Source organism: Xyrauchen texanus, chromosome 21, assembly GCF_025860055.1.
Source record: "Xyrauchen texanus isolate HMW12.3.18 chromosome 21, RBS_HiC_50CHRs, whole genome shotgun sequence".
Classification (NCBI taxonomy): Eukaryota; Metazoa; Chordata; class Actinopteri; order Cypriniformes; family Catostomidae; genus Xyrauchen; species Xyrauchen texanus.
The window spans coordinates 11839143-11864481 of record NC_068296.1 but is presented as its reverse complement, the minus strand read 5'-3'; the positions used below and the strand labels follow the sequence as shown (position 1 = coordinate 11864481).

Sequence of the window (25339 nt, the reverse complement as noted above, 5' to 3'; positions counted from 1 at the left end):
CTTGAGAGCCTCATGCATCTCTGAACTTGAGAAAAGGCCATACGGGTATAAAGGGAGGGAAATGCGTCTGTCCATTCAGAAATTTTCTTCGGAGCCGACCGGTTGTGTGATCAGCGAGCTGCTATTCACAAGACTGTTCACTTCATCTCTATGAGCATATGCTGTTGGATCTACGGCCATATCAGCGGCTTTCTCCTTCTCTGCACAGCAGTGTAGCTTTGCCCCTGGGCGCTTCGACAGCGTTTATTTTTATATAAGAGCAATAAACAGCTGGTGTTGAACGTCCTTTTCAGGACGCCTCTTTTAAAAGATGTTTTTAAACGCCCCTGTGTAGTTCCTGGATGCAGTTGAATTTCTCTCCACTTCTAACGGTCATAAGAGCTGCCTCGTGTGCCTGGGCTGCGATCACACGCAGGCAGCGTTTTATGAATGTTCATGTTCTCAGTGCGAGAACATAGCCATGGCAACGTTGATGTCGCAGCTTTCTTCCCTCAAAAAGAGAAGAAAGCCACTTCAGCCGCCCTCCGCGCCTCGCCTCCTTCCTACGGGATTGTGGCCGGCGCAGCTGGCGATGAAGGCAATTTGGGGCATACAGCGGGCTCGATTTGCTTCCGTCCGGGCTCGAGGTGAGAGCAGCTCGCCTCAGCCCCAGCCCCAGCGCCATCCTCGAGGACCTGGTAGGCTCCCAAGCGTTCCTGAGATGGAGGACCAAGGGAATGAGACGTTTGCTCCGGAGCTGGTAAGCTGACCACTCCTTCCCCCGGTGGAGGGCTGTGAAGAGAACCTTCAGTTAAAGGTATTTTCTGTGCCGCACCCCCTTCGGGCTGCAGTTCTCACATTCTCAATAATAGAGCAATTTCCTCTGTCCCTGGGTCACCTGGCCTGCAAATGCCGTTCTCATGGCAACCCGGCGTCACACTTCAGCAGTCCCGGTACCCCAGATGCGGAACCCCCGCCTCTGGACCCACGGCGGCTGCCCCCGGCCAGTCGGTTCTGACAAGTCCAGAGGACGCCTACATGGGACCTCCTCCTCAGTCACTACACGCCCCCTGCTGGGTGTGTAGAGCATGGTGAGTGCCTGAGTCTTCTCTCAGCACCAGATCCTCGGGATGCGATTTTGTCTCCCGACGCCACACTACCTGGCCGCCCCGCTGCAAAGCTTCGCCAGGTACGTTGAAAATGATCGTCCACTTAGTGCCCCTCGCATGGAGCTTGGACGCGTGGCTTTCATTGGCCAACCTGTCACACTAGTTGCCCAGGACCATCTGACTTGGCTACGCGATTCTTTTTGCCGGCGTCCGCTTTACCTCAGTGCACAGTGAAGACGCCAACACTCTGCGTGCGGAGATTGCGATCCTTCTACTTAAAGACGCGATAGAGCCTGTCCCAGCTGAGATGAAGAAGGGTCTCTACAGCCCTTACTTCATCGTACCTAAGAAAGGCGGCAGCTTACGACCGATCTTGGACTTGTGAGTTTTCAACCTGGCCTTGCACAAACTCCCATTCAAAATGGTCACGCAAAGACACATCTTAACTTGTGTCCGGCATTAAGATTGGTTTGCAGCGGTAGACCTGAGGACGCGTACTTCCATGTCTCTGTCTTGCCTCGACACAGACCCTCTCTACGGTTCACGTTCGATGGCCAGGCGTATCAGTACAAGGTCCTCCCCTTCGGCGTGTCCCTGTCACCTTGCGTCCTCACGAGGGTCGCAGAGGCAGCCTTTGCCAGAGGAAGTGGGCATTCGCATACTCAACTACCTATGCGAGAATGTGAGAAACACAGAGGGAGAAAAGGCGTGGTTGGCGAAGCTTGCTCCCATGCTTGGCATGTCGCCTTGTTCCCCCATATCGGGGTGTAGGGAACCAGAAGGTTATGTTATGAATTTTATGGGGCGTTGGGGAAGGGACGTGCAGTCTGACACAGTGTTACTATTGTAACCTCCATTAACTGATGGAGGGAATGAGACGTTGTGTCCTTCCGGCCACATCGCTGAACTGAGCCACTGTTATGGCCGAACCTCATTTTCGGCTCCTCAGGCAAAATCCTGAATGGACAGACGCATTTCCCTCCCTTTATACCCGTATGTCCAGAAGCGAGACATGCAAATTCTGTCTGCCAATTTCTCATTGGCCTTTTCTCAAGTTCAGAGATGCGTGAGGCTCTCAAGAGCGACACCTAGTGTCGTTTCTTCGACACAACGTCTCGTTCCCTTCATCAGGGAACGGAGGTTACACTAGTAACCTAGACGTGTTCCATTAGTCTATCAAAAAAGTGTTATCCATAGTATGCAAGCATTTGCTACCATGCACACCATACACACAACACACACACACACACACACACACACACACACACACACACACACACACACTCATGCACCATTACCCTCAGAGTCAAACTCACACACAAAAAGAACCAGACAATTTCACATGGGGTCAAATGCAAAAATATGCGGCCATGCTCACGGTCATACAAACATATAACACACACACAGCATGTCACCTGGGGCAAGCCGCACCGCATTATTCAGGCCTTCATCTTATCACCTCAGTGCACTAGAGCGTACTGCAGTGCTGGGGAGAGATGTAAGTAGAGAGAACTGAACAGACCCTTTCTGAATAATGTATGCTTCATACAACTTCAGCAGACTTAGAAAAATACATTATACTCCTGCTTACAGGGCTGGGGATCTCATTTCCATAGATTTGACAAAAAAATTAACTAAACATTCTAATCTTGAAATTAATTGTACACTTTCTTGTGGTGCTTATGTGGGAAATGTATTGTGCAATGTTTAAAGTGTTTAATCTCAGTAAGATCAGCACATTTGTAATTTTAAATATTTAAAATACTTCTAGATGAGCCAAATGTCATTATTTAAAATAAAACAATGTCTAGCATAAGTCTGGCCATTTGGAGTTTCTTATAAAAAAAACTGTGCATACTCAATGACTGGCTACGTTCACACATCAGCAATAAAAAAATAAAAAAAATTATGATTTTGCATAAAATAGTTTTTGTAAATTTTTTCTGACTGATCGCACTGTGAATTGTCAACAGTTGGTCAAAAGTTCTGCTACTGAAATCGGTCTGTGCTTACCAAAATTCAAACCACTGCCTCCAATGGCTGAAGCACATGTGAGCTTCAGTTTCTGGGTGAAATTACCACAGGGTGGCACCAAAAGCGAGTAGTATTTTCAGTTGTAAGTGATGTAATACAGCATTTTTTTAAACATACACACTAACCCAAACCCCAACCCTACACCTAACATTCAATTGAGTAAATATTTGTAGTAATTTTAAAGTGAAAATGCTACCTCCAAGTTGCATTTACCCTTGTTTATGGGAATGTAATTACTTTCTGGTTTCCATGGACCAAAATCCATGTCTCTGAGGTTGCTCTTGCAATGCACTGTAGCACCATAGCTAAAGGTGGGCTTAGTTGTATTGATACAACATGTCTAATGGGAGATGGCACTTGTCAATAATTCAGCAGAATGGAGTCGATTTCAAAGTACATGAACATTCGGATGAAATGTATTTCCTGTGTGATCATGTTGTTATTTTAATGTAAAAGAGTTTGACAGATTTGAGATAATATTATTGTTGTCTGCCAGTATGGCTAAAGCCATTACTTGTGAGTTCACATGCTGAGTTGTTCATTAGACCAATAACAAGCATTTAGAAAGTGTATAGGATTTGGATTTTTTTATTGGTGTTGACTTCAGATAGCTGATCTTACCTGTTAGTGAATATAGTGTAACTTGTGTGATTCTATGATGATGTGTGAAAATACAGAATAAAGCTGGCATCCCTGGGGCACACACACATACCCTCTTTCATCTGCAGATGGCACTGGGGACATATTACACTTAAATCTGTCCTGACACTTGTTTCCCTTTGGACAAGATGGCTAATATTGTAAACACTGTGCATTTTTTGGCAACTATCTGGCCTGAATTCAATTTAGTGGAGGCTTTGAGTTGAACTTTTCTTTTGTCTCAACTTTGACTTTTCATTAATCTTGTTATTTTAACCTTTTAATAAACAGTTGTTTGGTAAAAAAAAAAAAATCACAATTAGGGCTGCAACAACTAATCGATAAAATCGATAATGGAAATCATCAACAACAAATTTCATTGTTGATTAGTTGGATATTTGCGGAAAGCACTGAGAAGCCCCGTCAGTGATGTCACTTTAAAACCAAATTTTCTCCCCAATTTGGAATGACCAATGAGTCCTCGTGGTGGTGTAGTGACTCGCCTCAATCTGGGTGGCGGAGGATGAATCTCAGTTGCCTATGCGTCTGAGACCATCAAACCCACGCATCTTATCACGTGGCTTGTTGAGCATGTTACTGCGGAGACATACCACGTGTGGAGGCTTTACGTCATCGACCGCGGCATCCACCCACAACTCACCACCCACCCCCACGCAGAGCAATCCACATTATAGTGGTCAAGAGGAGGTTAACCCATGTGACTCAACCCACCCTAGCAACTGGGACAATTTGGTTGCTTAGGAAACCTGGCTGGAGTCACATAGCACGCCCTGGGATTCTAACTTGCGAACACCAAGGGTGGTAGTCAGCGTCTTTACTCGCTGAGCTATCTAGGCCACCTGCATTATGAAACTTGTTTGAAAAACAACAGAGACAAATTGGTCAATGAGGTCAAACAGTCAAAAAGGTCAATGTATGTTCAATAAACTACAACGAATTCTGCAATGCTTTAAATGTGTTGATATTTTTTGTGTATATTTCTGTGTAACAGAACATGCTGTAAAATTCAATGCAGTCATTCAATGCATGTGCTAAAACTATATTCAAAGTAAACCTAGAAAGCAGTTATAATCCTTGAGATTAGATAAAACACTCAACATGGTCAAGTTATTGATTATGACAGTGAAGTATGGTTATACACTCACTGAGCACTTTATTACGAACACTATGTTCAGACATGGACTTGTTATGTATTCTGAGATGCTATTCTGCTCACTTTAGTTGTACGAGTTACCATCTGAGCCTTTCTGTCAGTTTAGACCAGTCTTGCCACTCTCATCAACAAGGTATTTACATCTGCAGAAATGCTGCTCACTGTATAATTTTTTGCTTTTGGCATCATTCTGAGTAATCTCTAGAGATTGTTGTGTGTAAAAATTCCAGGAGATCAGCAGTTACAGAAATACTCAAACCAGCCCATCTGGCACCAACTATCATGCTACAGTTCGAAGTCACTTAGATCAATTTTTCCCCATTCTGATGGTTGATATGAACATTAACTTAAGCTCCTGACCCATATCTGCATAATTGTATGCATTGCACTGCTGCCACACAATTGGCCGATTAGATAATCGCATAAATAAGTAGGTGTACAGGTGTTCCTAATAAAGTGCTCAGTGACTGTATATTTACTAGCATTGGCATGTATTGAAATACATGATATACTGATGATTACATCTGTTAAATGTAACATGTGTAAAACTGACAGCTGATCATTTTTAAAAGTCAGGAAAAGGCCTTGTTTTTTGTTCCTGGCTTTTAACACCTCTCCTCTCTCTAACACTCTCTCAGGATGATTCCAGCCTCCCATAAGTTGTTCATACTGAGTGACCTGGCATCATCACGGGACTACGAGCTTTGCATCTTGGCTGTCTACGATGATGGCATCACAGCTCTCACTGCTACACGATTGGTCGGTTGTGTGTCCTTTACTACAGAGCGCGAGTTCCACCACTGTCGCTCAATCCATGACCAGTTCCTGGGTGGCACCATGATAATTGTAATCGGTGGGATTATTGTGGCGTCAGTCCTTGTCTTCATTTTCATACTTCTGATGAAGTATAAACTTCACAGCCAGCACTACAAGCAGAAGGCTGCCCGCGTCAGCAACGTTTGTTCTCAGACCAACGGTGGCCAGCAGGGGGCGGCATCGGCCCCTCCACCCAGGTCATCCTCCTCCTCTGGCTCGGCCAACAAGCCCTACGCCCCTCTCGGGTCAGATAGACAAGAAGGGTCCCATGGCCTAGAGGGGGGTTACGGAGCACTAAAAGGGACCACTGTGGTGGATTTGAACCCAGAATACGGAAAATCAGTAAAAGAGGAAGACTCCATATCACAATAACACAGGGTTCAAATCCCACTTCCCTCCCATCCTTTTCACACCACAACCTATTTTCTTTTTCAATTTTTTCTTTTCTTTTCCTTTTTTTATTTTATTTGGGTCCTGCTGCCATATTGAGGATTATATCCTGTCCAAGGTGAGGATGATTTTTTTTCTCTTGTCATATCTGTTGAGGTTTGTTGCTAGGCAACTGTTGTCAGCATGATAGAATCTCCACACACTACAGTGCTGATGTGGAGATGTTCCAGTTCTGTTAATTAGAACCCCTATTATAGATACATTACAGGCATACTGAATATGTTATCTCTCTTTGTCAGGGCAATGGGCCATAAAGATTTCAAAAACAGTACAGTACACTTAAAATCGCTTAAGGGACTCTATTCAAATTGGTAGGTTGACACACATTGTTTAGTGCAATAGTATGCCTTTGAATTGCAAAAAGGATAAAAACTGTGCCTATCTGGGATGCTTTCAATGGGAAACAAAGTCCAACAGTTCCCCTAATGCGGCACATTTCAGCACATTATGCTTATCTGTATGTTATGCATTTCCCTGCTGCATGGAAAATAGCACATTATTATTATTATTATTATTATTGTGAGGTGCAAGCCATGCACTTAAGTATCTCTTTTTTGCTTTGCTTATAGTTAAATTACCACTTTATCACAGTATTGGAGTCCAAGTGAGAGGGAAAAAACAACCCACTTATTTTAGCAGCAGCTACATTGGCCCACACCCACATGTCACAAATGTTGGGAATAAGCAATTGTTATAAAATTTGCAAGAGCAAGAGACTGGAATGACCTTGTTGTAAAGAACATCATATACCAGGAACCATGATTCATGCTGGTTAGTGCTGGTCTTGTTGGTGGCCCAGCATAGCCATCTTGGGCAGATATTCTTGGCAGCTATTCTCTATGTAAGTAATAGCAAAGTTCCTTTAAGTCGGTTCACTTAGTGGCCATGTCCATAATGTCTCCAGGCAGCTATTTTCGAAGTATACAAGTGCAGCTCCAAAATCTCCAAAATGGGTGTGATTACAGTGGTATCATAAATATATAACAAATTCTTTAGCTCAAATCACACTTAAAATATCTATTTTCAGACAAGTCCAGTAGGCCTTCTAAAGTACACCTACTCTAATATAAAATGTGATTGGCTCTTTTAGCTGACAGGCATGACCTCCATTCCTGCAGGTGCTATATTGAGCATTTCAATTTCTCCTATCCATTTTTCTACAAGTGGTCCATCTCCTCCCCGTGTCTGATGCTGGAGACTAGCATTACAACAGCAATGATGGCAACCAGCTATGCTGGCCTTTTCAGCAGATGAAAGAAATGGAATGTAGAAAACAACATTTCAGTTCACCTTGCCACTTATTGCCATGTTGGGTCTATTTACCTTCCTATTAGACCAGGGGTGTTCAATTAAAGTTTCAAGAGGGCCAGTCTCTACATTTCGTTCCCAGCAAAGGTCCCTAAAAAAATAACTTAATTTTTTGAAATTGGCTTTTTGGCTTTGAAATCGTTTTTTTAATAGTTATAAAATCTTTTCATGTTGGCAGCAATAGTACTTTGTAAAAGAAAAATCAGTCTCTTCAAAGCAGAGATGAGGACGCTGGCACAGAGACAAAGCCAAAGCAGTGGGGTGTGAGGGATCTTTTCTACCAAAATATTAAGTTAATATATTTCATAGAGTTCAAAATTGAAATTAAATCAAAAAACTGTTTGTCATGAAAGGCACAAAACATGCTGATTAATAAATCAAAATTTTGATGGAAAAGACGTTAATCTAAAAAGGTGACGTGAACTTTACTGTCACAAACCTGCTTTAGCTGAACCATTACAAATCATTTATCAGACAGATGACAACAGTTTAACTTTGCCTTAATCTCATTTTCTGCAGTGTGTTTTAGCGAAAGATGCCAGTCTCCATCTACATTGCTGCTCACTGTGTCTCCGCTGCTGTTGTTAAAATAACCGTGCCTGGAACTCTATGTAGCCTAATCAGGCTTTATGTGACGCCTCATGTGTATCGCGAGGGAGAGAGGCAACATGCACGGAGCAGGAAATGAAGCGTGTTCGGTGCTTGAGGAAAAAGATGATATGGCACCGATCACCCCTGATTGCTTGTGGTATAGCGCCATGTGTTTTGATGCACTGCTCACTAAAACTGTAGAAATGTTAAGATAGGACAAACGTTGTCATTATTTAGCAGTTCAGATGGAACCATCTGCTAATTGGTGACCTCTGTATTAGACCAATCATAAGCACACAGTGCTTGAGGCACTATTTGATATTACACTCAGAGCCTGACCATATTTTGGTGGCAAAATATAGGTTGGTCAGCTTCCTCATGCTGAAAGCTACGTGGATAACAACCAGCAGTAGACCACCTCAGCTCTCAGATTCAACAGATGACATTGGAGACCCATCTCAGTTAATTGGTCTTGGTTAAATAGCATCGAGGTCTCCTCTTAAGAACCCTGAATGGGCAAGGATGAAAGCACTAGTGGTAAGAGGTTCTACAGGAAATAGCACCTTCAAGAGGTAGAAATTGGATACTGCAAGACTGAGAGTTAAAGGGCAGTCAGTGTCCATCAGGGTCATTGTAAGAAAAACTTAAAATGGTTGCTTTTGGCTTTTGGACCAGAGAAATGTTCTGCCTGTACAACTAGGTGAACAAAGATTTATGATCTGAACAGGTTGAAAGACTTTAAAAACATTTTTCTTTTTGTTTTTGACCAAAAGAAATATAAATAAATAAAAAATATATCCAAAACTCAATTTCATTTTAAAATGCCCCACAGGCCCTGTCACCATTTCTGGGTAGAAAATATTGAGGTGTTTGATGTTTCTCCTTAGATGCCTATTCCCTTATTTCCAAAATTGTAGCACAATAACAAATTTAAATGCACTGCTTTTCCTATCCAACTTCAAACTGATTCAAACTGTCTTTTGCTCAGCTTAAACAAGCTTGGGGAAGAGACACCAAATAGAGATATAGGGCAAAAGAGCTATGTAGATAGGGAAAGGTGCTATGATGGAAGAAAAAGGGCAGGTATGAGTGTTTTGATGGGGGTTTAAAGATAGAGATTAAAGGGTAAAAGGGGTGGTGTCACAGGTATTGAGACAAATCGGCTAATCTGTGTGGTGGGATGTTGTTGAAAGTCAGCAGACCTATGGTAGAAATTACAACTATTTTTGTGTGCCATAGAAAATGGGACGCAGCCTCTCTCCTCCCACCCTGCTGAAAGCAGAACCAGTATCCCTCCAGACTGCAGCAGGGCATGCTGCGCTAAAAATAGGCATGTGAATGAGGCCTAGCATTAGCAAACTCTCTGCAGATAGCTAACCGCAACATATCAAACCTCATCCTTGTTGGCGATTGGGTTTGTTAGCTCTACATTCAATTTGAGAGCAATTTCTCCCTCTGGCAATTGATGGTTGTTGGAGAATAAAGGTAATGAAGTCGTAAAATATCCAATTTGCATACGCTATGTGTAGACATTAGCGCTATCTGTTTATGCTTAGTCAGCTAATGTGGTATGGATAATTGCTTGTGTATCCTTTAGTCTTTTCCTCCTGATATTGAGGGTCACGAATCATTTAGTGTGATAATGCTTGCAGTGAAGGGGCATCTTCAAAATGTACACAGTGATAATCCTAAAGCAGCCATTTTATCATATATGGAATGTATTCTGCAAGGGTGCACTATCTGTCAGCTTTTCCTGAGATCTTTAATGAGATATTTTTGCAAGTCAGCTCAGACCTCAATAATATTTACTTTGAAGTTAATGTTGTTTTGCTGAAAGGTAAAAAGGTTTTTAAAACGCACTAGCCAATATTGCAGTTGCCATGGACATACTGACACCTAGCTGTGTGGATGCAGTGTCATGTGAAATCAATCGTTTTTGGCGACTGATGCCATTGTATAAACATGCCATTAGCAGACATTAATGATTCATTTATTAATTGAGTGAAAGTGTCCAATAAAAGAGAGGTTACAGAGATAAAGTGAGTAGCATTTGGCTGGTTATGTGATCTCAACATGATGGCCCTCATGAGGCAGCCCAGCACCATGTAAAATTAAACAGATTTTATTAGTCTACTGATATGAGTAAAGTCTTTACCTCATGTTAGTGTACATCACTGTCAACATTATTCAAAAGTACTGTTCATTTTTAGGGTTAAAATTACAATGACTGAGGGCACCTTAAAACCTTTTTTAAAGGGACAGTTCACCCAAAAAATTTACCAACCCTCATTTCATTCTAAACCCATTTGACTTTCTTTTTTTTTTTTTTTTTTGTGGAACACAAAAGGAGTTGTTAGAAAGAAAGTTATGTACCGACAGCTTCAGTCACCATTCACTTTAATTGCATGGAAAAAAGACGCAATGAAAGGAAATTATGGCTGAGACTAATATTTTGCCTAACATCTTATGTGATCCATGGAAGAAAGAAACTCACGTGGGTTTGATACAACATAAAGGTGAGTAAACAGTGACAGGGTGCGTCTCATTTCTGAAATTGTGCATCATCGTTTCCGTTCTTTGCTTCCTCTTTTTGCTTCCGTTCTCTAGTCTCTTAGGAAATGAGTAAAGAATGCAAGGAAAGGAAACTAGGACAGAGGAAAAAAAGGAAAATGTATTTGTAAAATGGAATATTCTTGCTTACTCAAGCATCCCTTCAGATCGCCATCTTTGCGCAGCTACATTACCTCGGAGTGCTTGCCATCATGTTGTTCAAATTTGATTAATTACAAATTCATAATAAATCCTTATAATTCAAGATGCACTGTTGAAATTTGTGACAATTATGGTTTATTTGAACCGCAAAGGTGTTGTGCCAAATGTGAATGAAAAGGAGAATTTGTGCATGTCAGATGTTTCAACAAAAAGTCTTCCACATTGGATCCCCTGTGCATCCTCTGTTCCCTGTCCTCGCCTCCTCATGCATTTAAGGTATTGATACGTTCTTCATGATGGTGGACTTTTATCAGTTTCCGGGTGTTGATGATGGTGCTCGATAACAGAGGAGTGAGGAAATTAGAATGCATTAATTAGGGTATTGAGAAGAACCCAGAATTCTAATTTTTGGGTTAACTATCTTTAAATGCATATCTGAGATTTTATGCTGCTACAATAATAATGTTTGCCTCTGTTGTTTTTCAAGGAAAACTTCTCAGTCTGGAAGCAAGATGCAGAATGCCAGATTAAACAGGATTGAAGCTAATCTATTAGTAGGACAAGATGTGGGTGGAAAGCAAATATAACAGCCATTCTGTCTTCAGTTCCTTATGCAAGACTATCCCTAGTCCATGGATATTATGTGCCTCTTGAGCAAGATTTTTTTTTTCTTTTTTAACCAGAGGCTATTGGCCCAAAAGAGAAGAATCATCAGATCAATTTTATGGAAATAGGGAGGAAAACACATCCCTTTGGGAGTATGTTGCATTATTTTTTTCTAAACATGTGGAAAGTATCATGATAAAACATCAGTGTTTAATAGATTTAGGATGCCAATCTCCGCAATGGTTCAGTGTCAAAGGATTGACATCTATGGATTCAAGGTTTTCCTGGAAGCTCATGTGGATACAGTCTAATCAAAGTTCAATTAAATATTGATGAGTCTGTATTGAGTTAACATTCGTGGACCCTCTGGAACACTTTATTATGGATTCAACTATATTGTCTCAGTTAATGACTCTGGCTCTCTCTCTCATTATTGGGAAACTGAACAAAATGAATCAATATTCATCTGAGTAGCAAGCATGGGGAGTGTATTCTTTGGATCTGGAGATTAGGTCAAACAGGACAGGGACCACCAAAACACTGATTATCACAATGCACTAAAACATTCAGAATCTCACGTATCAACAAGGATTGATGGTAAAAAGTTTTGAGAACTCTATATCTGATAACAGACTATCTGGAAGCAGGATAGCATGGCAACTATACCGTGGGCCTCTTTGACCCTTGGCTTGCTAAAATAAATGCTGTTCTTTTTTCCCCCTCCAATTGACTGTACGTATTTGTATGTGAAGTACACCTCCAGCCATCTCTGATTTGAATCATTCGATTTTAAAGAGAAAATAATAATAAAAAAATATATACAGTATGGGATGGAATTTTATGCTTTCATAGGTACTCTATGTGATTTCTAAATAAATAAAGTATTTTTCTTCAAAGCTGGTGAGATAACTTTTCATTAGCCCAGAAATGGGTTATTATCACAAATAGCAGCATCACTGAACATATTTGCCATTTGTTTCTGATATTTTCTTATGTTCCAGTCAATGTGATTGTTTCCACAATGAAGTATATTATGAATTGTGTCTTTATCAAGTGTTTTTGACAAATTTGTTCTTTTTTCCAGCTTTTATTTCATTCTACAGATCTTTCGTGCCGTGGATAGCATCAGAGCCAAGTCAAGCGTACGAGATCCATTTAAAAATTCTATACTAAGTGATTTTTAGTCCCATGCATTACTCATATTTTCTATATATTTCAGGGAGGACATATCTTGGTGTGCTATGAAGTGTCGAATGTTTACAAATGCATTGACGTTTTGTTGCAAAAGGCGTATTATGCTAATGTTACAGAGCAGTGATTACTTTTATCGCCACATGATGTCACTGCTCATGCGCATCATGCTGTTGTCTCAGCTTGGCTCACTGCATTTGACCTGGCTTGATGACTTGCATTTTTAATGATGTGGATGTGGTGTTCAAACCTCCTGATAATGGTACTGTCACTGAATATGGTATTACAGCCCAGCACTCTTATGACCACACTGAAAATGATCAGGTGCCCAAACACTAACAGCAAATATTGCTGTGATGGGATTCATAGAACTGTCTTATGTAAAATTACTTGATGAAATGCTTCCAGGTGAATTCTGCAAAAAATAATCTTTTTAATCAATAATATATTTGTATTATTTCAAAATGCAGTATATAGTATAGAAATGCTGATATGTACACTGATATGTTCGTGTACACACTGTAGCTAACTATGGTTGGCACTTCTCTTCTGAGTGCTTCTATCACGCGAGAGGCAGCGTGTACTGAGTCCCCTCATGGGTGTGCTTGGAAAGTGATCGAAAGTAACCAATTATGACTTAAATGTTGATCTGGTTCTCACCCAAAGTGATCATATCGCTTTAGAATATATTACTTTAACCACTGGAGTCATATGGATTATCTGTTCTTTTTGGAATTTTAACGTGCTGGGTAGGGTTGCATGAGCTGTGCCTAAGGTCTTACTTAAGTTGAGATGTAAAGTTCACACTAAGGGCTTAGTAACTACTAGTTAGTTTGTTACTAAGTCAGTGCTTAATTTTGGTTGCACCATAAGGCAAGACTTACCTAAATATGACGTTTACTTGTATTGATCCAATAAGCAATCTTCAAATTTGTTCACAGAAGTGTTAAAAAGCCTTGAAATTCTGTTTCTGTTTGATCTTGATCAAACCATGTTTTCTCATGTAAATGTCAGCTGTAATAAATGATATCCCCATTGAAATATGATACATAATAAAACAAGATTTCAATAATGGTATATTTAGCCTATGAAAATAACAATATTTTTATTACTGTATCTAAAATTAATAAGGGGCAATACATAAGTACTAATACAACAGGCTAGAAAAATAGACATGTATTCATTTTAATATCTATTTCATATGTTGAATCTTGACACAGGCAGAATCTTGACACAGGATAGTTCACCATTAGATCAGAACCATGCTGAAGAAGTTTTTTACATGTTTTCTCCTGTAAATGTAAACAAGTGTCATTGCCAACATCATCATATATGTCGAAAGGACTGAATCTGTCAACTAAAACATGAACTCATTGATGTCATTAAATGAGTCTGCTTTTTTATTCCATCCGTTACTCCTGGTCAGAGGCTTTTGTAAATATTTTATATGAAGGGTTACATCCTACCTAAGAATAGTGGTACAATGCTCAAATATTTAGTAGTGTGTAAATTGTGACTTAGACCTCATTTATGCCACAACTAGGATAAGTTGTAACGTACGTATAGCTGGTGCAACCAGCCACTGATCACAATTCACTTTCATTGTATGGACCTACAGAGCTGAGATATTCTTCTAAAAATCTTTTTGTTCTGCTGAAGAAAGAAAGTCATACACATCTGGGATAAAAAAATTATATATATATATATATATATATATATATATATATATATATATATATATATATATATATATATATATATATATATATTTTATCTCTCATCTGTAGTCACTCTCACAATACCTTAAAAGAATAGTTCACTCAAAAATGAAAATGCTCTCATTATTTACCCTGATGCCATCTCAGATATGTACAAGCACGGGGCAGCTGTGGCTCATTTGGTAGAGCGGGTTGGCCACTAATCGCAGGATTCGTGGTTTGAATCCTGGCCCACATGACTCCACATGCCAAAGTGTCCTTGGACAAGGCAGGCTAGTGACATATGAATGTGTGTATGAATGAGTGAATGTGTCACAGTGTAAAGTGCTTTAAATACCGTTAAGGTTAAAAAGGCGCTATATAAGTGCAGACCATTTACCATGACTGTCTTTCTTGAGCAGAATACAAAATACGATTTTTAGAAGAAGACAGAGCTCTGTCAGGTCCTTTAATAATGTGCCAGCACATTGCTGGTCCAAAAGTCATATTTAGGCAGCAATAAAGTAATCCACATGACTCCAGTTGATCAGTGAATGTCTTCTGGAGCAAATCGCTAATTTTTTTTAAAGCATTTCCTGCCAGCAGCTGATGCGAAGCGTGACATAAGCGTGTTGTCAAGTTCATGTGAGAATTTGGAAACGCCACGCGAGAATTCTGCCATTAGAGCCCCGGAAGGAAGTGCTGATTTGAAGTAAAAAATAATAATTATCGATTTGTTTCTTACATAAATCTATCAATTAGCTTCATAATACATTCAATGATCAACTGGAGTCACTTTTTTGAAAGTTTCCGTCTTAATTGGTGCTTTTTACTTTTATGCTGCCTAAATGTGACTTTTTGACCTCCAAATTGCTTGCACCTGTGTACTTTCATTATAAAGACCTGACAGAGCTCTGTCTTCTTCTAAAAACCTTAATTTGTGTTCTGCTGAAGAAAGAGATTCATACACATCTGGGATTGCATCAGGGTAAGTGAATAATGAGAGATTTTTCATTTTGGGTGAACTATTCCTTTAATCAATCTAGGAGAAGACTATGTATTACAGTAGAGAAAGAGCACACTGTTTAAAAGCAACAGATTAAAGAGCATTACAAAGATGACTCCGTCAATGACGGTTTACTAAAAATGACAAAACTCCAGTGGCTAATGTTTTTAGTAAAAATAAAAAAAATTATTAAAAAGTTTTTGGCATTTATGAGTATGGTTTGGTAGAAAATACATGAGGTGAAGAAATCCCTGTGGGGAATTGTTTGTAATCATACCGTAACGAACCATGTTCTTACTGGAAATGCTATGGTGAATCATTATGAACCGTACTCAAAACTGTTTGGCCTGATGATGGAAATGCACTTTTCTTCAATGTTCTGTAAGATAGTCCAAGGAATCTTGGGTTAGTAAAGTCAGCAGTATATGGGTGTTCCCCCTCTGTCGCTCACTCGACATTGCGTCGACTGAGGCGACGCTAAGGCAATTTTTGAAGGCCTCGGTTACCTCTGAACTTGTCAAAAGGCCAATGAGAAATTGGCAGAATTGGCAGAATTGAGCGGCCCCTCAAGCTGTCTCTGCCCTGCATGTCATGGCCCTCCTGCAAGTCCACCAGGCCAAGGCACTTAAATATCTGCATTTGTATAGTCCTGATCCTGATGTGCTGCAGGAACTGCGCTCGATGACCAACCGCGGAACGCTGTATGTCTGCCAAAGCAACAGGCTTCGTCAGATTGCACGTACCCTTCCCCAACGTATATTACTTTGATGTATAAATACTATACAATTTAAATAATTCAGTATATTTTTTCACGTTGCATTAATGAGAATATCATAATGATAATCTTTTTTCGCATTGCAGTTATAACAATTTGTTTATTTTGGAGTAAAAACATCATCATCCATATGGGAGTGTTGGTGATAACCTCCCTTGTTTTGGTATTATTGGTTACTTTTATGCCTGAATCTTGTTTAAATTAGTAGTTTTTGCAGATAATTTATATAATTCACTAATTTCTCAATTTGTTGACTTAATGTCAGAAAATATTTCTGAGTTTCTAGATTTCTGGGTTTTATTTGCTTGTTTTTGGCCATTCTCATCCCAGAGCTGTGAATATTGCAGAATGAAAGGCATACCTTAGCTTATTTAAATTCAGCAGTGTTTTTGTTATGATGATGCCAATGATGATGTGAAACCCCTGCTACTATCAGAATAGTCTCAATAAAAATGACAATATTTGTAGATTCCTGTAGATTAATACAACTGTGAGGTTAGAAATCAGCATGCTGTTGCTTGTTATTACCCTCAGTGCCTCGGTTTGCCATTACAGGGCAGCATATTTGAAAGAATGAGCAATGCAGATGCCAGAGGCCATAAAAAGGAGAATGATGCCCTCTGATCAGCATGCTAATGAAGCCTAATGCTAAAATTACACAAATTTCTCACAGCCACAGGGGATCTTGGCCTTTGAAATAAAAAAAGCACAGTCTGACAGATGTTCTGCAGAGACTATGCTCACTTTGTGATACTTTATAAACTTTAGTTTTAGTTTTGTCTGTTCATTGCTTGAGGTATTCAATGTAATGTGCAGTAAAATGGATTGTTTACCCAAAAATGAAAATTCTGTCACCATGTAGTCACTCTTGAGTATCAAGGCAGAATTTTACAGAGAGATAGCTCCAGTCCCTGTTTGCTGTCATTGTATGGGAAATAACAGCATCAACATTCTTTAGGTTTGGAACACATGAGGGAGAGTTTTCATTTTCTGCATCGACTGACCCTTTAAAGCTGAAGTGTGTGAATTTCTGCACCACTAGCATCACCTAACAGAAGAGCAAAAGTAATGATTGTTTTCAAATTATTGCATATTACATGTCAAATATACATTACTTGTATTTCAATCTGGGATAGAGAAAGTAATTTTATAACCTGTTTCGACCTCCATCCTGTTAACACACCTTATCACTTTCTCTTATCCTCATTAAGAGTGTACACTGTGTATACTTCACAATGTGTTTTCATTCTGCCCCAATTGTTATTAATTCCCACACACACTGTGGTCAACAGTGGCATCTGATAAGAGTCTAAACAAGTCTGAATAAAGGAAAGCGTGTTTTCAATGCAGCTGAAAACGTGATTTTCTGAATATCATTCACAATTCAATGTGCCTGATAATATGCTAAGTCGACATGCTCAGACAGATATTTCCAACCTGAAGATAGCACTGGATGTTGCGCACATGTAGGTGTCATGTCTCATGAAGACGCCTGAGACTTCATCAAATCTCTATTAAACTCCATGATTAGTGATGCTTTGAGTAGCAGCTGGTGCAATTTTTGGGTCTGCTGTTAATTAAACTCCAGATTGTAATTTCGAGGCACTGTCAAGACAATCTTAAATATATTGAGCAAAACACATCATGTATTGTGTTTTCTTGTTAATATAATATGATTGATGGACAGCTTGTGGATCATGTTAATAACAGTGGCTCTGTTCCTAATCCTATTGAGCTTCCTTGCTGTCTACTGCCTATGTGGGAAACATACTCTATGAATGTAAATGGCATTCTGAAATATGTCAGACTTCAATCCATTTCAAAATAAAAGTACTTGTTGCTTTCTCACCATTGCCACAAGAGGGCTCTATAGCAGACAGTAAACCATCATCTACAGTCACTTTTCTCTTTCAGGTCAACTGCTGTCATGGTGGAGCAACAGTTTGAACAGAATTTTGCTGAGCAATGTTATAAATGATGTTGAAATCTCAGCTGAATAATAACACATCTGGTTAAGGTAATTGTTGCAACCTTGATTACTTAAGTTTGTTACAGCCAAAGCAATGCAATAGTGTATGTTAAGTATATAAAAGTAAAGTAAAGGGATAGTTCACCCTACTGTCATTTTTGTGTGAACTAACCCTTTAAGTATGCTCTCTTGTAATGCATAGGAAAGGGGTTGGCAACTGTTTTGACATGGAGTGCCATTTTTTATTTTTCTTGTTAATGGCTGTGCTGACTCAGATGTTTGCTGGGTTTAAAATCTTAAGTTTTAATAACAGTGTCATGTGTTGTTCTGAAAGCAAAGAGAAACCAATAAAACTAAAATTATGGCTGTCATCCACTCAAGCATTTATCAAGCTTTTTCACAACAATATGGTGTTATTTTTGATTAGATTCCTTGAAGAAGGTCTTATGCAATAATGATCATTGTGAGTTCTCTCTTGGTTACCAAAGGCTTACAAAGATGAAGATAAAGTCCCAAGGGGACCCGATATCATGAATGTTTTGTGCCTGCTGGCTTTCAAAGGGAGTTTCCCCTTTCTGTTTGGGACTTTCCCTTCTCTGTCAGCTCTGAAATCCAGACAGATATCCAATCCATGAAGATAGCAACTAATACCAAATACAAGTCATTTTAGCTAACGAATGTCTTCCCTTCCCACTCTAAGAAAATAGCAAACACTGCGGCTAAGACCTTGAAGAACTTACATACTCTGTAAAATCAATAAAACTCATTTGATTGTTCGTTTGCTTCATTTTGCCTGATGCTTTCATTAATATTTCCTCTACAAACCCATTCATGCAAATACTTATTGATAATAAATCACCAAAAAGCCATTTGAAATCTTGATTTATCAAAAAGTTTGGGTAATTTCTTTTTAATTTCAAATTGTTTTTCTGCATGTTTTGTGGATAATTACATGGGTCTCTGAAAAACTGGATTCAGATTGGTCATTGGATCCATCTATCAGTCTAATGTTTCTGAGTAACAAACACACATCCATGGATTAAGACATATCAGACCAGTTATCAATTCAAATCCAAATTTTATGCTCATTAACTTATTTGTTTGGCAAGTTGTCTTGTAATATGCTGGATAATGAGCAGTCATTGGGTTGTGATCAATTTATACATATATATATTTAAACAAGCAATGTGTGAAAACACTAATAAAGTAGACTGACACAGTTAAAGTACAGGATGAGTATAAACTCTCACCATATATTAGTTATCATGTTTATATTGTATCTAATGTCATGTTTTTGTTGAGGGAAAAACAAGCCTATCCATGTGCTCAGTAAACTATACTCATTTTTACACACCAGTTTAAATTATGGAATGTCCCTTACCTCAGCTAGCAAAGTCTCTCTCAGATGCCATGTTTGTTGTTTACAGAAGCGTCGCTGGGATTGCGTTGCAATGGGGACGCTGCTTTCTGACAAGCTGCACATATATATACAAGAGTAAAGTGTAAACCACTATCCAGTATATTTAAACAGGAATCCGGCTTTCCCACAATAAGCCACATTCTCACAATAACCCATTTTTCTGGTGTCCATCTGAACGTACTGAGTGACTATTTGAATATTCGACTTCTTGTGCACATCCATAGCTTTAATCTAACTGACTAGATAGCATTGTGGGTTCGTGGAGGGTTATGGTGCTAAGAATGTTAGACAATATTTACAGACAATTGTAGTAATTATTTTTTTATTTATTTATTTATTTTTATGTAAATGAAAAATTCACTTACAACATATTGTTTCATAAAAACATTTAAACACAGGCTGGGTTCAAGGACCAGCAGTAAGCAGTATAATTGAAAAAAAATACCTGGAGTAATCCATTGTTTTATTTACAAATTTTTGCTTGGGCGATTTACACCGTTAAATTGTTCTGTCCTTGAAACTAATGTTCAGCACTCAGATGTGGCAATAGTCTCTTATGCTATTGATTGTGTGCCACTGCGTGAACATGAGTGTTATGGAGAGACACCATGTACACAATTACATATGCACAATTCTGTTTATTTTTACTTATTGACCATGTATTTTATGTCTGTGTGTACCTCTGCTGTGTGGATGTGGGTGACTTATTTGATCTCGACTCTCTCTAAATCCCCTCTGTCACTCTAAAGGCTTATGGATATCTCATGCTGTGGATATGACTGCTTCTGTACACAGACAGGTCTTCAGTAATGAGAGAGCTAAATTTAGTTGAGTGAGCCACTTACGCACACTTCATTACAATCACCTAGCTTCTAAAGGAAAATGCCCAAAGAGTCCTTAGGGTTAGGCTAAAACCCTACCTTTCTTGTCTAAATCTATGTGAGAAAGAGGTCTACTTGCCACAACTGTAATATTTTGTTGTAACCGAACACATACACAGTCTAAAGCATTAAGTTTTATCTTTTTACCTAGACAGAAGTGTCAGACTACCTATTGTCAAGATTCACACACGCATATAGTACCCCAAACCATGTGAAGGGGTGAAGAAAGGACAGAAAAAACTCATCATATAGCTAATGCAGTGATCCGATCGCACAGTGAATTCCGCGACAGGAGGAAAACGTTTGGCTGTGAAATCAGTCTGTGCTTACCAAAATTCAATACCCTGCCCCCAGTGGACAAAGCTTGAAGTGTTGTTGAACATATGGGCACATGTGAGCTCCAGTTTTGGGGGGAAATATCCAGGGAGTGGCACTCAAAACTTGTTTATTAAATTGTAAATTATGTAACACAGCCAATAGTAAGACAAATTGTATTCAATCTGCCCACTATCCATACCCCAACCCTAAACCTCACTTTCAGTTAAGTAAATATTTTATTTAAAAAATAAAAAATCACTGTTGAAAATACAACTTCCAAATTGCGCTCATCATTGCTTATGTGAACTCAATTATTTTTTTCACGGGACCAGAACCCACATCTCAGAGGTTTCTCAAGCATTGTGCTATTAGTAGCACCAGAGGGAAAGTTGAGCACATTTAAACTAATGCAAAAATGTCTGATAGGGGATGGCATTTGGCAGTAATTTGGCAGAACCGGGTTGATTTCAGGGTACATGAACATCCGGTGGCAACATGTCAATTTCCTGTGTGATCATATTTCCAAATGCAAAGACTGATTGGCATTGGTATGTAAATAAAACGGCCAGGTACAGGAACCAGTAATACAATAATATGTGGTTTAAATCAAATTGCAAGAAATCTAACCCTCGCTGATGTCAGTGGTTTGCTGATCTTGCATTACCTTCTATCATTTTTATTATTTGTATTATTATTATTATTATTATTATTATTATTATTATTATTATTATTATTATTATATACAGTATATATATATTTTTTTTTGGAACTCTGTGTGTTTTTGTGGATCTCATATAAGGACAACTGCCATTAAGCTACAAAACATAAATATACCACAATGTGACTGCATTTTTGGCTTGTTTTTTCTTATTTTTGACAGGTGTACTTCAGTTGTCATAGGGACAAAAGTATATTTTAATTAAAACAATCCAAAGTACAATTGCATGGCTGGTAAGATATATATAAGAGTGACATTTTTTTTACTTTTGACTGTGAGTGTTGCATTCCACAAAAAAAAAAGAAAGAATAAGTCCAACAAATGTTTTCCCTTGTACAGTAAGTTTTCAAGTAGATTACAAAACCCATGTCTATATATAGAAACTTACCCTAATTCATGCTATCTAAACTTACACTAAACCCTAACCCTAATCTAAACCCCAACTCTACCCCTAAACTTACCAGTACCTTAACCTCCATCAGCAAATGTGAATCCTGTGAGACTTTTGCAGAACAACATGATAGTTACCCAATAAATGCATGTATTGTATGTATTTGAATTTTAGTACCTAGTAGTTAAAGACAGTTATATAAAGTGGGACCTGTGAGCTTCATTTTGCTTCCAAATACATCTTTGAAGCATTTAGTAAACTGTAGAGATATTTTTTAAAAGCACTGAGTCATTTGAAGTCCACCTTTTTTTCCTTCCCTTTGCGAGTGAAAGAGAAGCTCACTCACACACAAACACAGACTTTTTTGTAAGCATACTTTCATACTGCAAAGCTAAAGCAACAAAAATTCCTGAAGCAGACCTGATAAAATACTAATTGATGCACATTGAGGTGCTCTCGTAATCTAAGTTTTTATTATAGTTGGCGCAAGAAGGAAGGATTGGAAGGATTGTGAAGTTGCCTAAAAGGGCAGTTTATCAGTTTATAAACACTTACTTTTTGCACTGTTTCAAACACAATGCTATCTTATGGTACCTAATCACTTTAGCGCATGACTTATAAGGCAGTACATTTTAACTTTTGCATTGCATAACCAACTGCATTTACAAGCTTGTTTGAGTGCAATTAATACAATCAAAAATTGCTTCATCAATAGCCCAATACAGGGAGTTTTTCATCTCACAATTTATTTTATGACACTATCAGTTAGGTTTAAGGTTCAAGGTTTGGAGGTAGGTTTTGTTGATTTAACTCATTTGAGCAGTAATCAAATCTATTTGGGAGAACATTTAACTTGCCACAATACATGTAATCACAGGAACCACGTAATGTCATTTTGCACAAATGTTTTCACCGTCACTTCATGAGTTCAGGCTGGATGAGTATGTTTGTGTTTTTTACCCCTTTTCCACCAACAGAGTGCCAGTCATACAACTGAAATTGGATTATGTAGTAACATAGTGATATATAACGTAACATAATCTAGTAACATTTTGTAGCAACATTATGTCATCATTCAGCTCTCAAGTCAGTGAAAATGTGGGCAGGTTTTAAGTAAAGTTTGCAGATCCCCTGGCCGAATACCAGCTCCATTTTTGTGGAAAGGGTGTATGTGTGAATATGCTGCCATAGACTCCTCAGGCTAATGACTGCTAATAAGTCGAGATCCCAAGGGCCTTTAATGAGTCAAAGAGAAATGGAAGCCACTGTCTAGCCTCCAGTTCATCAAGCTAACACGTTCAGCTGTCTCAATGGGGTAAGTGGCTCTAGGCTGTCCATGTCTCTCAAACGGTCTGCTTGAAATCAAAGAAAGTATTTTAGTGTGTGTGTTTGTGTGGGTGTGGGTGTTTGTGTGTGTATGTGTGTGTCCTTCTGTTTGAAATTAAGGGTGCTTGACACCATGCAAACCCAATGGAGGATTACATGATTTTTCTTTTTTTTATTATTATAACATTATTAAACTTAACAAAGAATATTCTAAAATAAATCACTGAATACAATTCTTTCAGAAATAAAATTCAGTTTCAGATTTGTAATCTATCAAGTTGGCACAATGTCATGTGAAAAATAAAGAATTTCCTGTATTATGGATTCAGATTTGCGTAACAGAAAAAAAAACTATAATTATGCAAATTACCTTGTATTGCAGGAAGAGTAGGAATTTTTGTTTTCATTCGCATATGCACTGAGAGGTGAGCAAGTAAAACGCTTTCTTTTGTGCTAAAATTGTTTTGAATGACAGAGACCAGCAGTAATGAAGGAGTCTACTCATAAAACAATGATAGCTTTTTTGTTAAGGAAGACTCTTTGAGTCACAGCCAAATGCTCTGTGTCCTGAAATATTATTTTAATGAATTATGTAACTGTCTTGCAACATACTCGGATCCATGCCGGCCTATCCCTGAAGAAAGAATGCTGGTCCACTCTACATTTTAAAGGAGGTCAGATAGCCAGTGTGTCAGGCCCACACTTACACATTACACAGGAATCTAGAGAGGGAAAACTAGAGAGACACACCTATTTAGCAAGATGGGAAAGTGAACTGAGATGACATTGATGAAATAAAATGAATGTTAAAGGAATACTTCACCCAAAAATAAAAAATCAGTTATCGGCAAAAGTCAATGTCGATAAATTCCGATATTTTATTCATAATTTTGTCATTTCAAAATTTCTGTATCAGGAATTGTATTTATGTTTGACTATTTTCTTTGCAACATAGTAAAAAAATATATTTTTGTTTTCATTCAAAAAAAATATTTTTAAAACTATTGTCCAATTAATCTTGTTTTTTTTTTTTTTCACCTCCTTAGTTATCCCTCTCAGCACAATCCACTATCTGTCGACCTCAATTATTTACTCACCCTCATGTTATTCCAAACCTGTATACTGTGTTTTGTTTTTTTTTTTTGTTTTTTTTGGATCATAAAAGGAGAATTTTTAAGAATCTCCACTTCATATAAACTGAAATATGGAAAAGATCGATGTGATGATTGTTAAAAAAAGTAAATAAAATAAGAGAATGCAGAAAAACAGAAAAACAAAACATTGATTCGTTATTTCGTTTTTGGTTTGCCAGATTAAATGGAATAATCGAATGATCGGATGATACACGGACCTGTTTTGAATGACATAAAGTTGAGTAAATACTGATGGAATTTTCATTTATGGGAGAAATATCACTTTTAATATAAAGCATGAGAGAAGAAATGTAGAATAGTGTTTGGTCTTGACAGGCGTTGGGTAGAGTAAATTAATAAAAACATTCTGACATCATAAGACAAAACTATACACTTGACATGTATTCATTTCTAAGATGATTTTATTTGCAAATGAGGAGTAACACAATAAAAGTGATTCATCCTAGGAAGATAGTACAGAGCAGTACTCAGATACAGAATTGTACATGTTTGTCCAATTTTCTCAAACCACATTATCATTAATATATGTGGCCAGCAGGGAGGGAATATATATATATATATATATATATATATATATATATATATATATATATATATATATATATATATATATATTGTAATGAAGCTTGGGAAGATATATATATATATATATATATATATATATAATTGTAATGAAGCTTGGGAAGATAAGTTAAATAGACTTCTGTGTGGGAGTAAAATATTAAATGTTTTGTCTGCAGTGGTGTGTTATTATAGAGGTAATACAATTATGCATTAGGTGTATTATCAACAATGGATCTAATTACAAACATTGTTCATATTTTATGAAGGAAAGTCAACTAAATGAATTATGAACCTATAATAACATTCAGGCAGCAGATCTTAGAGACATCTTCGGCTTGGGGCTCACTGTATAACAATGTTCAATGTTGATATCATTCAGTTTTAAAACTAAACGCAAAACACCTACAGCACAATAGATTACAATAGCCAGGGCATTTACCTTATTCTGATGACTTGCACTGAATGGAATCAGACAGTTTTGCCTAATCCGGGCAGTAGCATCGCAATTTCG

At 38.2% G+C, this 25339-nt stretch overlaps 1 protein-coding gene across 1 annotated transcript in view; it reads left to right on the top strand.

Moving 5' to 3' along the window:
• si:cabz01090165.1 (uncharacterized protein LOC100333421 homolog) overlaps positions 1-12255 on the top strand; it is a 220291-nt gene extending 208036 nt beyond the window's left edge. Inside the window, exons 4-5 of the mRNA XM_052152996.1 lie at positions 5574-6259; positions 11300-12255. Coding sequence (XP_052008956.1) covers positions 5574-6123 — 550 coding nt within the window. The 3' untranslated portion in view covers positions 6124-6259; positions 11300-12255. The remainder of the gene's footprint in view (positions 1-5573; positions 6260-11299) is intronic.
• Positions 12256-25339: the final 13084 nt, after the last annotated feature.